This window comes from Bos taurus, chromosome 20, assembly GCF_002263795.3.
Source record: "Bos taurus isolate L1 Dominette 01449 registration number 42190680 breed Hereford chromosome 20, ARS-UCD2.0, whole genome shotgun sequence".
Taxonomy (NCBI): domain Eukaryota; kingdom Metazoa; phylum Chordata; class Mammalia; order Artiodactyla; family Bovidae; genus Bos; species Bos taurus.
This window is the reverse complement of record NC_037347.1, coordinates 31,784,671-31,799,733: the sequence shown is the minus strand read 5'-3', so window position 1 is coordinate 31,799,733 and position 15,063 is coordinate 31,784,671. Positions and strand designations below refer to the sequence as shown.

Genomic DNA, 15,063 nt, shown 5'->3' with positions numbered 1-15,063 from the left:
TTTTATGGGGCTTCCGTGGTGGCTCACATTTAGTAAAGAATCCGCATGCAATGCAAGAGACCCAGGTAAAATTCCTTACTGAGCCAGTTTCTGTTTTAAAAAATGTGTTTAGAGAGCCACCTTGTGTTCTAAATTTAAAAATACACAGTTTGGAAACATTCGGTATACTTTCAGTTTCAGGGTTCTGTTTTCAATTTGCTAATTACTGAGATAACATACTTTAAAGGCAATGGCACCCCACTCCAGTACTCTTGCCTGGAAAATCCCATGGACGGAGGAGCCTGGTGGGCTGCAGTCCATGGGGTCGTAAAGAGTCGGACATGACTGAAGTGACTTAGCATAGCATAGCATAGCATGCATGCTGGATTCGTGCTTCTAAAGGTGCAAGGACAAGTGATGGCAGGATCTGTGCCTCCATTTTTAATTGCAGCAGCTAATACAGTAATATACATGAAGTAGGTAATGTCAGTTGTCATTTAACCATCATTCTGTTACTAGGACTCAGCAACAGAACAAAATGAAGGATGGTGGGAACTTTGAGTTGGCGATAGGGGAGGTAGAGTGGGAAAAAGGAGGAGTAGAACCTTGTACTTGCATAAAGCTTTTAACTTCTACCGAATACTTTCATTTCTATTAATGTAGTTGAAGTACATGGAGACTGAGTTATAGGACCTCTAACTGAAAATGGGAAGTTTTGAACTCTCCCCTCACAGCATTGGTTCTCTCATTTAGTTAATAAATACAAAAACTATTGAAAACTTATGAAATAGTCATCACATTATGCCGAGGTCCAGCCCCGGCTGATCCAGGGTATTCGAAGGAGAGACGGCTTAGGTGACCTATTTATTTATTTATTTATTTATCAAAGATATAAAGAGTAATAGAATGAGGATAGCTCCGTAGGAAAATTCAGTGGAGAAAAGAAGCTGAGTAGCTTGGTTTACGCGGAAAATCAATATAACCCGTGACACCAGGTTAGCTCTGACCACGGAGGCCGCAGGCGCCCTCTCGAATAGCGGAAGGTGCCCCACCTTAGACACCTTCTCAAGTGGGTCTTAGAAGCCCAGGCAAATAAATGGTCGCAGAGGATATCCATGCTCCAGATGGAGACTCAGCTGGAAGTTAAGGGGAAGAATGACATGGGGAGACCAAGCGTTGGTGAGCAAGGCCCGTAGCTGTATTTTTAACAGGGGCTTATATACCCTAAGTTACACGTAGAGGATAATAGGGGATGCAAAGTCAGCAGTTTTTGATCCTTATCAAAAACCAGGGTTTCTTTCCTGCAAATTTATCGTATACAAATGGTTTAGGTGATTTACATCATCTTCTGGCCAGAAGGCTTATTAACATTTTATGACTCTTGACAAGGACTTATCAACAAAGACTTATTTTCTCTAAGAGTAATTATTTTAAGGTTTGGCGCCATCTTCCGAAGATAAAATTGCATTCCTATAGGGCGGATGTGTAATGGGTTTACAACAAAGGAAAGAATTTATTACCTTAAGGGTCTAAAGTTACTAACACCAAGGCCACTACTTATTTTTTCTACATACAAACTATATTAATTAATACACATTCAAGGATACAATACAGGGGATGTGGAAACTTGGCAACAAGCATTGGCTCATCAATGAAATCTTTTACTAGTTTTATTCTGACAGTTTCTAACTCTCTGAGAGGCTCTAAACTGTTTGAATATCTTAAGCTTCCCGTGCCTCTCGAGGCTGGAAGACTGTAAACAATCGTATGCATAGCTGTAGGAGTCCGGGTAAACTTGTCAGGCGAGTTAGAGAGCTATCTGAGGGGTTTGGATTTAAACACTCCTAGTTGCCCAGGAACTTTATTAATTGGAGCTGTAAGTTAACTCTTTGACAGAGAGAGCGAGATGGTGGTGGGGGACAGCCCCCAGTAAAGTCAGAGGTGAGAGCACAAAGCAATAAAGTAGGCAGACTCTGGTTTTTTGGGGGGTAGATGCTCGAGAATATCCGCGGGGACTCCTGAGGCTCGATCCCACCTTTGTGTATGCCGAGCCTCCTTCCTCATGACCTTTGTCATGAGTGGAATGTCTCTCGGGCTCCTGGCAACATTAGAAGTAAGGATTATCAAAATAAATATCTTTACCTGAAAGAGTTCACTGTCTAGTGGGAGAAACCATCTAACTAAAATGTAATGTGAACAATGGATAAAAGTAATATATACAAATTGTGGGACACAGAGGAGAGAAACAGTAACAATGTTAAATATCTGTGAATGAACTTAGAAAGTATATTTTTTCATTTGGTTGTCAGAACAACCTAATATAGGAGAAAAGTACATTACCCAGAGCGTCATAGTTACAAAGTAAAGAAGAAAAAAACTCTAATCCAGTTCTTTTGATTCCAAATTTCATGGTTTCATCAGCATGTTATACAATTCCTGAGGAAGTCTTGAATTAAGAGCACAGGATTTAAAATGTGAAAAACCTGTGTTCAAACCTAGACCTACCATGTACTGTGGAATCTTTGTTAAGTTACCAGATATCTATGGGTGACTTCCTCCTTTTGTGAGATCCAGATAATGATGCCAATTTCTCAGCATCAGTTTGAATACTGATTATAATGTTTATAATGTACTTAATGTAATGCCTGACAGGGTAAATATTCAATAATGTACTTTAATGTACCTAGACAACTTTTTACTGTTAGATAAAAGTATGTCACACTAATGCACAGTGGCTGAATATCCACTGTAGGTCTCTAAAACTGAAAGAAAGAGAATAAGGTTCAATGTTTAATAACCATTAAGCCAAGCACATAAGAACAAAATTGCCTAATCTTTCTTTTTAAAAATACTGTTACTCTTTGTGAAGTTTTCATCATTATATATTTAGCTACTATAATTGTAAACTTAAACTGGTGCAACCTGGGTTTCTCAAACTTATAGTAAAAATGTGATAGCAATAACTATCACTAAGTCTTTCTCTGGCTCTATTCCTGCCCTCTTTCCAGGGCCTCTCACCTATTCAGATTAGTCTGAAGAAGTGATCCTACGCCGATCTTCTTGGTATATTAAAGTAGTTAGAATCATTGGCGTTAGTGCTGGACTGCTTGAGATCATGTTGTAGCTCTACCATCTACTACTTTTAAGTGTGAGTTTGGACAATTTGCTAAACTTCTATGTGTCAATTTCCTGATATGTAAAAATGAGGCAAATACTAGAATCAATGTCATAGAGTTAAAAGGGTTAAATGAATAGTTGCAAAGCATTTAAAATAGCAGTGTGTTATTATTCTCATACCACTGTTTCTCCATTTACTCCTTACCGTTATAATGCCTGTCAATCAAATCACTTAAAAAATATTTAGGAAATGACTATTATGGACCACAACTCTTCTAAGTACTAGGGAGAAATGTTAAACAAGACAGAAGATAGCCCCTGCTATCCTGAAGCTTACAGCCAAGGGCTGCTTAAAGTTACAGAAGTCTCCACCACTGTTGCCCTGCTTCAAATGTTTAGCTGTTGCCGGTGATACCAAGAATATACATACTGAAAGCTTATTTGCACATTTCAGGCTTGATTGCACAGAATTCTCCCATTATTCAAGAAGACATTGGCACCAAAGTTGCTGATGCCTTGTAACCCAACACATTGAGTTTTTACTCTTTGTCGCTACTCCCTTGTCCTAGGACTCAGGCAAGAGGACAGGTTAGAGGACAATGAGGAAGAAAAGCCTTATCTTCTCCCAAATGACACTTGTTCACCAGCTCTGACTCTCTATCTTTGAATAAAACTTCATTTTCCTTGACTCTCTTTCCTTGGAATGTTCTGACTCTCTTTCCTTGGAATGTTTTTATGGAAAAGCCACTTGGGTACGTGCCTCACAGTTCTCCAGACATATCCAAATGTGCCTTATTTCTAGGGTAGCTGTTGCTAAAGGCACATAGAGGGAATCCCTACTTTACTGGGTTTTTCATGCCTTAGAAAACTCATAACTAAATCATGGAGTGCATTTGACTTAAAGACTGATTTAAAAAGTGTTTATTACAGATGGCTAACAAGCACATGAAAAGATATTTAACATCACTCATTATTAAGAGAAATACAAATCAAAACTACAATGAGATACCACCTCACACCAGTCAGAATGGCCATCATAAAAAAATCTACCAATAAATGCTGGAGAGGGTGTGGAGAAGAGGGAACACTCTTGCATTGCTGGTGGGAATATAAACTGATACAACCACTATGGAAGATGGTATGGAGATTCCTTAAAGAGCTAGGAATAAAACCACCGTATGATCCAGCAATCCCACTCCTAGGCATACACCCTAAGGAAAAAAAAATTGAAAAAGACACATGTACCCCAATGTTCATTGCAGCACTATTTACAATAGCTAGAACATGGAAGCAACCTAGATGTTCGTCTACAGATGAAAGGATAAAGAAGCTGTGGTACATGTATACAGTGGAATACTACTCAGTCATAAAAAGGAACGCATTTGAGTCAGTTCTAATGAGGTGGACAAACCTAGTGCCTATCATACAAAGTAAGTCAGAAAGAGAAAAGAGAAATATTGTATATTGACACATATATATATGGAATCTAAAAAGATGGCTTTGATGAATTTATTTTTAGGGCAGCAATGGAGAAACAGAGATAGAGAACAAACCTACGGACATAGAGGAGGGGAGGATTGAGAAGGGGAGGTGTGTGGAGAGGATAAAATGGAAATTTACAATACCATATGTAAAATAGATAGCCAATGGGAATTTGCTGTCTGACTCGGGGAACTCAAACAAGGGCTCTGTGACAGGCTGAAGGGTGGTAAGGGGAGGGAGATGGGAGGGAGGCTTGGGAGGGAGGGGATGTGTGTACCAATGGCTGGTCCTTATTGATGTATGACAGAAAACCACAAAATTCTATAAAGCAATTACCCTTCAATGTAAAAAAAAAAAGTGTATTATATAACTTATTTTGAGATACCTGGTTGCTTTATTAAGTCTCATAATTGTCAATTAAATATTATTTTAAGTATTTTTTAACTTTGAGATAATAATTCCAAAAAGAAAGTAAATATTCAAATAGATTTGTCTTTTATGTTTTAGAATGTGCTACTCTTCATGATATGATAAAAGGGCTACAGCATACCATTGAATATCAACATAATTTGAAGGGTAAGTTAGAAAAAAAGTAAAATCTAAAAAAAAAGGTTGTATTTAAGCATCTTTAAGAATAGAAAGTTTTTACATTGCTGACAGTAATCTTCTCTTAATCTGATCTTGTTAAATTTATCAGCTAAGAGCAGGATTCCTTACTACTCAATAATATCTTCCTAAATTATTGTAAAATAAGAAATGTCATGCTGAATAGAACAATTCAGTCATATTCTGACAAAAACATCAGGGTTTTATAGTTGATTATAATAATTCTCTTTATTACTTTAGAAAGGTTAGAAGTATATTTATTCCCAGTAGTATTCTTGGTCTTTAATAACCTTGTGTTCAGTTTTAAAGGATGGGTATTATGAGTAATTACTTCATGAGTATTCTGTTCAAACCTCAGAGATAGTTTAGTTTACTATTTAATTTCTGTCATTGAGTAAGGTTTTTATTTGTGTAAATTAAGCCAACATCTTCAGCCACCATTGAGAAAACAAGGCAACCAAGTGTTTTGTCTTGCTTTAATTTAGCTACAGTGCAATGTTAGTGGCATTTTCCTCTACTATAATTAATTAATTAATAAAAGTCACTCAGTCATGTCCCACTCTTTGCGACCCCATCACCATACAGTCCATGGAATTCTCCAGGCCAAAATACTGGAGTGGGTAGCCTTTCCCTTCTCCAGGGGATCTTCCCAACCCAGGGATTGAACCCAGGTCTGCCGCATTGCAGGTAGATTCTTTACCAGCTGAGCCACAAGGGAAGCCCAAGAATACTGGAGTGGGTAGCTTATCCCTTCTCCTAGGGTCTTCCTCCACTATATTAGAGTTTAAACTAAATTGCCTCCAAGATCTCATAAAACTGACACCAAACAATAAGAATTTTTTATCTTAGTCCTCTGCTTTTCTCATAATGAAACTACTTTACATATATAGGGGAGATACAATACTGACCTTTTATGGTATTTATTTGATGTGTTATTCCTTATAGTCTTTTAAGAACTACTATTAGTTTTTACTTTTCCCCCATTGGTTTACCTTAAAATATTTCCTCAAGTGTTAATGAAACAAATATAGGAATTGGATCAGAAGACTTCACACTTAAACTGCCGAACAGCTTCTGCAGTACATAAAGGATTCATTTCCATGTTGATACACCACTAAGAGCTGTTCTGGAGATCAAGAAGGGTAGTAGATAGGGAGCCATATCATCTCCAATATCTTTTTTTAAATTTTTTCCTGCAGATGTCTGATCACGGTATGTCCCATAGGTTTTTGCTTGGCTTAGTTCTAGCATCCTGCTCATTTTTTCCCAGTATTTGATCCCTATCCCACACCTGGTTTGGGCTTTCATTTTTCCATCTCAGTGCCAAGGGCTCAGAAAAACCTTTCCTTTCTCTGACTAAATATGACACCTAGCTGCATTTTTTTTAATGTATCTGTTCATAATCCTTTACAGGATTCAACTTTTTCCAGGAGTTTAACCCTTTCTAGGATTTTGTTCAAATAAAACATCTACCAGAGATTAACATTAAATACTTTGAAGTTCCAGAAAGTTGATTATAATTATAAACATGTTAAACATATTGCTTTATAAGAGGTTATCAAATATCTACCATAGTCAAGAATATTATATTTTCACAGATATGGTAGTACAGATCTTTTAATAATCCATTTCTGAAAAATGGATATCCTATGCTGCCTCTCAGGAAGAAATAGTGATTCACTGATTTCATTTGTCCAGTGCTCCTACAGGTTTTGCCCAACATGATAGATGTGAACTACCTATCTTTCTTCTCTTTGATCTGTTTGATTCTCAAGATTGTATGGATAATTTGCTTATCAAGGTTACAGTGGTTGTAAATGTCTGCCTCCCCAGAAACTATTTCCTTTTCTTAATATAAACCTGACTTTTTTTCTAAGATTCATTCTTAATCCACGTGATCATATGCCTCGGGAGAAGCTAGTTACACCCCAATTCCAAGGGAGGGCTTCTGAAATATTTTCCTCTCTCCCAAAAAACTGTTATTCTGGTTGTTGTTAAGTCTGCATATAATGCCTGAAATTGTTGCAGACTGTTTGCTTTCAACCTGAAAGTGATGACAGCATTGAGGAGAGCAGCAAGAAAAGACTAGAAGGATATGGTGTCTTGACTGCATTATTGAGTTACTGAATCAGTTGCCCTCTAAGCTGAAGAGTTTCTTCAGCCACTATGAGAGAAATGATAACCTCCCTTTACTCTCATCCATCAGTCTTTTCAGTAGGTGCTTATGGGCTGTGTAAAAGATGATCCATTGAGATGCAGAAAGAAAACAACACAATTCCTATTAATGCTTATTTTTTATTAAAAGTAGTCAGTCATGTACTGGAGAAGGAAATGGCAACCCACTCCAGTACTCTTGCCTGGAAAATCCCATGGGCGGAGGAGCCTGGTAGGCTACAGTCATGGGATCGTGAAGAGTCAGACACGACTGAGCCACTTCACTTTCACTTTTCACTTTTATGCATTAGAGAAGGAAATGGCAACCCACTCCAGTGTTCTTGCCTGGAGAATCCCAGGGACGGGGGAGCCTGGTGGGCTGCCGTCTATGGGGTCGCACAGAGTCGGACACGACTGAAGCAACTTAACAGCAGCAGCAGCAGCTACTTACAATCAAAATAATCCTTTCAAACTGGACAGTAGCTTTAAGAAATAAAATATGTTTGACAATAATACTAATAATGCAAGCACAAATCAGCAATAAAAAAGTAGCAAAAAAGTAGCAGAGCTGTCACTTCTACCCTTGTACAAGTTCAGAAACATTAAAAAGTTTAATGAAAAACTATCATAACTGATGAAATGTCAGCCAATGGTGGCCAAGTGTCACTGCCTTTGAAAAAATTAATCTATAGCAGGACTGTTTACAAATGAATATTTAGAAATGGTTCCATCATTAAGTGATTGGGGGCCAAAAATGTGTCAACTTTAAACATTCTTACATGCGTATTAAACTTGGCATAGAAAGCTAAATTCAATTAAAAATTCTTCAAACAATGATCTAACAATGATTCTCAACCCTTTGTTAAATGTTTGTTTTCAAAAATCTTTTGAGAGGCTTATAACAACATCAAGGAAGATGGATTTGACAGAATTTCAAAAACAAATCACTTTTGCCTAATCAGTGTTTGGGACTGAAAAATGAGTACAGTAGGCCCTTCATATCTGCAGGTCCTGCATCCATGGATTCAACCAACCCAGACTGAAAATACTTGAAAAAAATTTCAGAAAGTTTCAAAAAAGCAAAACTTGAATTTGCTAAGGGCTAGTAATGGCACCCCACTCCAGTACTTTTGCCTGGAAACTCCCATGGACGGAGGAGCCTGGTAGGCTGCAGTCCATGGGGTCGCGAAGAGTCAGACATGACTGAGAGACTTCACTTTCACTTTCCACTTTCACGCATTGGAGAAGGAAATGGCAACCCACTCCAGCGTTCTTGCCTGGAGAATCCCAAGGATGGAGGAGCCTGGTAGGCTGCTGTCTATGGGGTTGCACAGAGTTGGACACGACTGAAGCGACTTAGCAGCAGCAGTAACTATTAATGGCAGAAAGCAAAGAGGAATAAAGAGCCTCTTGATGAAGGTGAAAGAAGACAGTTAAAAAGCTGACTTAAAACTCAATATTAAAAAAACTAAGATCATGGCATCCAGTTCCATCCCTTCATGGCAAAAAGAAGGGGAAAACGTGGAGGCAGTGACAGATTTCCTCGACTGCTTCTTGGCAGGAAATCTATGACCAACCTAGAAAGTGTATTAAAAAGCAGAGACATCACTTTGCTGACAAAGGTCCATCTAGTCAAAGCTTTGGTTTTTCCAGTAGTCATGTACTGATGTGAGAGCTGGACCATAAAGAAGGCAGAGCACCAAAGAATTGATGCTTTCAAACTGTGGTGCTAGAGACGACTCTTGAGAGTCCCTTGGACAGCAAAGAGATCAAACCAGTCAATCCTAAAGGAAATCAGGACTAAATATTCATTGGAAGGATTGATGCTGAAGCTCCAATGATTTGGCCACCTGATATGAACAGCTTACACTTTGGAAAAGACCCTGATGTTGGTAAAGATTGAAGGCAGGAAAAGAGGGCAACAGAGGATGAGATGATTGGAGGACATCACTGATTCAATGGATGGGAACTTGGGCAAAGTCCACGAGATGGTGAAGGACAGGAAGGCCTGTCATGCTGCAGTCCATGGGGTTGCCAAGAATTGGACATGACTTGGTGAATGGACAACAACAAAAGTAACTATTTACATTGTATTTATAACTATTAACATAGCATTTACATTGTATTAGGTGTTATAAGTAATCTAGAGATTAAAAAAAATATTAAAAAGATATACAGGATGTGCATAAATTATATGCTAATACTACACCATTTTATGTAAGGGGCTTGAGTATCCATGAATTTTGGTACCCACAGCAGTCCTGGAACTAATCTCCAATGGAAACCTAAGGATGACTGTGTTGTGATTTAGTAAGTACAGCCAGTAATGCATTTGAACCCGCAAATCCAAGTATCAAGACAGCCTGAATATTAAAAAAATTTTCATAATCAAAGAGTTAAATCAACATTGTAAAAGCTACTGATGCATTTCCAGTGGCATTATCTCACTAAAATTTATCAACAATAATAGTGATTCAATAAAAAGTTTTATAACAGTGCTTTAAATAATATTAGAATAAATTAACATTTTTTTCCTCTTTAGTTCACCTTCTTAACTTCTACTTGTATCCTTTTTAAGAATTATATACAGTAAGAAAGTGATATATATATATATAATTTATAAATAGACAAGAATTGGGGTGTACATTCTCATTATTTTTATTAACAGGGCACACAATTATGAGAGTTTGGAGACTATTAGTTTAGAACTTCACTTTATCTGTTTGTCACTACTTTTTAGATTTTGTGATTTTGTTATTTATGTTGGCCCACCTATTCCCTCCTAATATTTACCAGTTACATGTGAGACAGTGGATGATCCCTCTTACCATTCCCTGATGGCTCAGTGGTAAAGAATCTGGCTGCCGATGCAGGAAACTCGGGTTTGATCCCTAGGTCAGGACGATCCCCTGGAGAAAGAATGGCGCAACCCACTCCAGTATTCTTGCCTAGAGAATCCTATGGACAGAGGAGCCTGGTGGGCTATAGTCCATGGGGTTGCAAAGAGTTGGACATGACTTAGCAACTAAACAACAACAAACCATTTATGGCAATAGCATTGGAATTTCATAACTTAAGGGAAAACTTGAGTCTCTCATTCTCATGAGTGATTGGATGATTAAGTTAAATATATTTTCTGAGATGTTCTCATTGTCAAGGACCAAAGAAGCTCTTCATTTATTACTGCTAACCTGACACAGAGAAGGAAAGTCATGAAACAATATTTAATGACATCTGTTATGCTGGAGACATCTATCAGGCTGGAGAAAGGCAAGGGCCCATTGTGTAGATTATGCAAAAGTGTTGGCAGCCTTTTATACTATGAGCCTTTGTTTTCTTGCTGCTTCATTACCCCAAAGAATGAATTCATTCTATCTTTGAAATAATATGTATTTGGAGTTCAGGATATGAACATAAAACAGAGTATGATTCATCCAATATATCATAAATGATAGGAATATTTTTATATTGTTTCTTATATTATTGTAAAAGTATTATTCTATATTCTACTTTAGGAGAATCTCAGTAATTCACTATATGAGAGATAGTGACATTATACCTGTTAACTTATCATCAGTGGTTATTACTGCCCAGACAAAGGAAACAAGATTCAGAGCCTTTTTTCCACTAGAGGAGAATTATTGCGATATAACCAGCCCTAGATCAATTGAATTTCAGGCATTTAAACACATGAGCAGTGAAAAGAGAAAAAAATAGAGACGTGAAATCAGCCGAATATTCAGAGCACCTCCAAAATCAGTAGAATTCAAACATATTTGCCAATTTTCTCTAAATAATTTATTACAACTTAATATTGCTTTTTTCCTGTCTGAACTGAGCCTGAATAACTTAAATTTATTTGAGCCCTTATACTCTAAAAGAGTGGATTTTAAGGAAGACATTGTTATGGACAGTGCAGCTTTACTGTACAAAATTGTTCTAAACAAAATGATGTAGTCAAAACTGATCACTGATCAGAATGTTTTGAAAAGAGCAAAAGCATATATTCAGTGTTATTCTATAAAAGAATTGTATGAGAAACTAAGCTAATCCATGATCAACTACTACTTAAGAAAAAAAATAATGCTTACATGAAAATTAGTTTGAATAATGTAGAAATACTTCTTTCAATGTAATTGTGAGAAAGACCTTCTTAAAATAATCAGACTTGTTCAGTTCAGTCGCTCAGTCGTGTCCAGCTCTTTGGGACCCCATGAATCGCCGCACGCCAGGCCTCCCTGTCCATCACCAAATCCCGGAGTTCACCCAGACTCACGTCCATCGAGTCAGTGATGCCATCCAGCCATCTCATCCTCGTCCCCTTCTCCTCCTGCCCCCAATCCCTCCCAGCATCAGAGTCTTTTCCAATGAGTCAACTCTTTGCATGAGGTGGCCAAACTACTGGAGTTTCAGCTTTAGCATCATTCCTTCCAAAGAAATCCCAGGACTGATCTCCTTCAGAATGGACTGGTTGGATCTCCTTTCAGTCCAAGGGACTCTCAAGAGTCTTCTCCAACACCACAGTTCAAAAGCATCAATTCTTCAGAGCTTATAGTATATCTTTTGAAGAATGCTATCATATTTATATAAAAATCTTTTAAGTATGGGGAAATGACTTCTTATGAATATGTACTGTAGAATCTTCATTATTTAAAAATTGCCACCTTCCAAGAGAGATTTCCTAAAGGAACATTAAAAGGAAGGTAAAGAACAAAACCTATAAATAATTTTGGCCACCAACATAATTTTCAGGGCACAGTGCAAAGTGAAAACATGGAGTCCATGTTCAAAAATTAGGGAAAAAAATAACATTAAAGGTTCTGAAATATAAAGCTTCTTCCTTTCTTTTGTGATCTCTCAGTTGTCAGGATATTTTATTTGTTGTTTAATATCACTCAATGAAAAATGCTTTTAATTTTAATTATGAGCATGAATTTTACTATTTACCTTTCTATTGTACAAACTAGTTTTAAATTCAAAGAACACAACTCATATGTGGAAGTACAGAAGTACACAATTAATACTTCATAGTTTATACATGTATATCTGTTTCATTCTTACCAGAATAGAGAAAATGCTACACAAAACTACCTCAACCATTTTTCATTCATTTTAATTCTTGAGACATGCACATTCTACCAACACTCTCTACCTTCTGCTTACTGATGAATAAAAAAAAGACTGAAATGAAAAATAACTATGAATTTCCCTATTTTTCCTTTTGTTCCATGTCATCATTTTTTGTCTGGCTAATAGAGAGAAGTAACAGAAGTAGTAAGAAAGGATATGATAGAGTTGCTTGGTCATTCATGTTTCTTAGAAGACCATTTCCTTCTTTCTGGATTTAAAGCAAAATCTAGCTCAGGTTAGACAGCAATTCCTTGTCAAATATCAGGACCAGGTGGACTCTACAGTGATCAAGATGCTATTTGAGTTTATCTCTGCTCCAGCCAGTGCAGCAAGAGCCTTATACCTTAAGGAAGTAGAGATATGTGTTTGAAAATCTAATGTAAAATCTGGGAAGATGATGAAAAAGAGCTGTGCCAACAATAATAATATAACATGGATTATAATAATAATATAACATGGATTATACTACAGATGAAAGCCAACAAAAAGCCAACTGGGGAGCACTATAAAATATTAAGGAGGTTAGCTGTTTCTTCAGTAGATGACTTTAATTCATAGGTAAGTTATGTGCCTCTGTTTAGCATAATTATAGATATGCCAAAGCTAGATACTAACATAACATTTAGATGGGTTGATCAATATTTCTTGCAGAGGGAAGACTTAACATCATTAAAATGTCATTTTCCTGAATTTAATATACACATTTCATGTAGTTTAAATTAAAATATTAAATTTAGGGGTAAAGGAGAAGATTGCATAAGCTAATCTTACAGTTCATTTGACAGAAGAAACAAATAAACAAAAACAGAAAGTATGAAAAATAAGAAGAACGTAAGGGAGGAGGACTTCCACTACCAGAAAATAGCATGCTCTGAAGCCATTGCAATGAAATCAATATGGTATTGGCATAGAAAGTGAAAAATACATCCATGGAAAGAATGATCTAGATTCTAGAGACAGGCCCCAGTATTTGCTAACTTAATGATTGATGCAAGGAATATTTCAATCTATTGAAAAAGAATGATATTTTAAAGTATGGTACTGACACAACTATCTTACCATCTGGAAAGTTTTCCAACCATATCAAAAATAAATTCCAGATGGATTAAAAAAAAAACACTTTAGTACAAAAAAGAACAATAGAAACTTAAAATCCAGGAAAAGCATACAACCTGGAGCTGAGGGATATCATCTTAACCAATCTGAGAACCTCAGTTACTATATAAAGAAAAAAAGACCCAACACACCTTCTTAACAACAATGCAACCAAAGTACAAACAACAACAATGCAAAAAGAACCCTACATGTTATGTGTAAAACAAAAGTCAAAAAGCAAATAATTTATTTGAAATAAAAGTGTTTTCAAATACCAACGTAGTTTATATCTACAATACAAAGAGTTCTACAAATTAATCAGCAGGAACAAAGAGAATTTTTAAATGGCACCTTTAATGTCTGGCTCAGGTACAGATCCTTGCTCTGTTTCAAACCCTCACCACACACTAAATCAGGACTGACTTTTTCCTGATCTAAGTATATGATTTTCCTTAAAACACCTAGTGGTTAACAAGAGTGAATATAGAAAAATGTGAAGCACCCTCCTTCTCCATCATGCCTTGTCAAGAGAAGAGTTTTGATTTAAAAAAAAATGTCAAAATTATGATAGGTATGAAATAATAGGGCAAATTGAAGATGCAAAACTGTATTTTACTTAAATTCATTTTTTCCTAAGTTTTCCTTAATAGGGCATTATATAACTATGGTTCTCAATAATATTGTTCAAAGATTAAACCTTCCTTTCCTTCTAGTTTAGCTTAGCTTACTATATCAACTCATCTTCTTTTTAAAAGTATTTATTTATTTGGCCACACCAAGTCTTAGTTGCAGTGTATGGGATCTAGTTCCCTGACCAGGGATCGACCTCTGACTCCCTGCATTGAAAGGTCAGAGTCTTAGCCACTGGACCCCCAGGGAAGCCCCTCATCTTTTTTGTACAGTAGTTTTGTTTCCCTCACCTATCCTAAAATACAAACTATACTAATCCTCAAATACAGACCAATCCAGCCATATACTTGCTTGACTCACAGTGCTATAGGCATAGGCACTGAAGGCTATTGGTAAACATAAATTGCAAAGTCATTTTGAGTCCCAGTTTCACATATACCCTTAATTTATCCAGGCTTTTAAATTTTTCATTCTTTAAGTCCCCAACTTTAAATATTTCTTTCTCATTAAACCTACTTTACTTTCTATTTCATAGAAAAAGCTGTCAGACATAAACTACCTGATTTCCTGTCACCCACTATCCCTTCTTCCCACTGCACTTCCTCCAGTGTATTCATACACAGACATATCCTTTCTTCTTCCTCCTTAGCTTTGAAGGAAAAAAATCCTTCTTCCTATCCAAAGTTATCTTTCCACTTAACTCTCATCTCTCATCACCTCTCTCTTCTGGGATGTTGCATCTTCTACTGTCCCTTCCTTTCTCATTTCCCTCTTTCTATTGGTCATTCCTCTCAGCTTTTAAACAACTCAGATCTCTCCCATATTTTCAATAAACACAACAAAGTGTCCTTGATTTTGTATTTATTCCCT

At 36.7% G+C, this 15,063-nt stretch overlaps 1 protein-coding gene across 5 annotated transcripts in view; it reads left to right on the top strand.

The window, feature by feature from the left end:
- Positions 1-15,063, top strand: part of CCDC152 (coiled-coil domain containing 152) — a 41,017-nt gene that overhangs the window by 12,158 nt on the left and 13,796 nt on the right. For all 5 annotated transcript variants that reach the window (XM_005221562.5, XM_024981480.2, XM_024981478.2 and 2 more), the window contains exon 4: positions 5,086-5,154. In XM_005221562.5, coding sequence (XP_005221619.1) covers positions 5,086-5,154 — 69 coding nt within the window. The remainder of the gene's footprint in view (positions 1-5,085; positions 5,155-15,063) is intronic.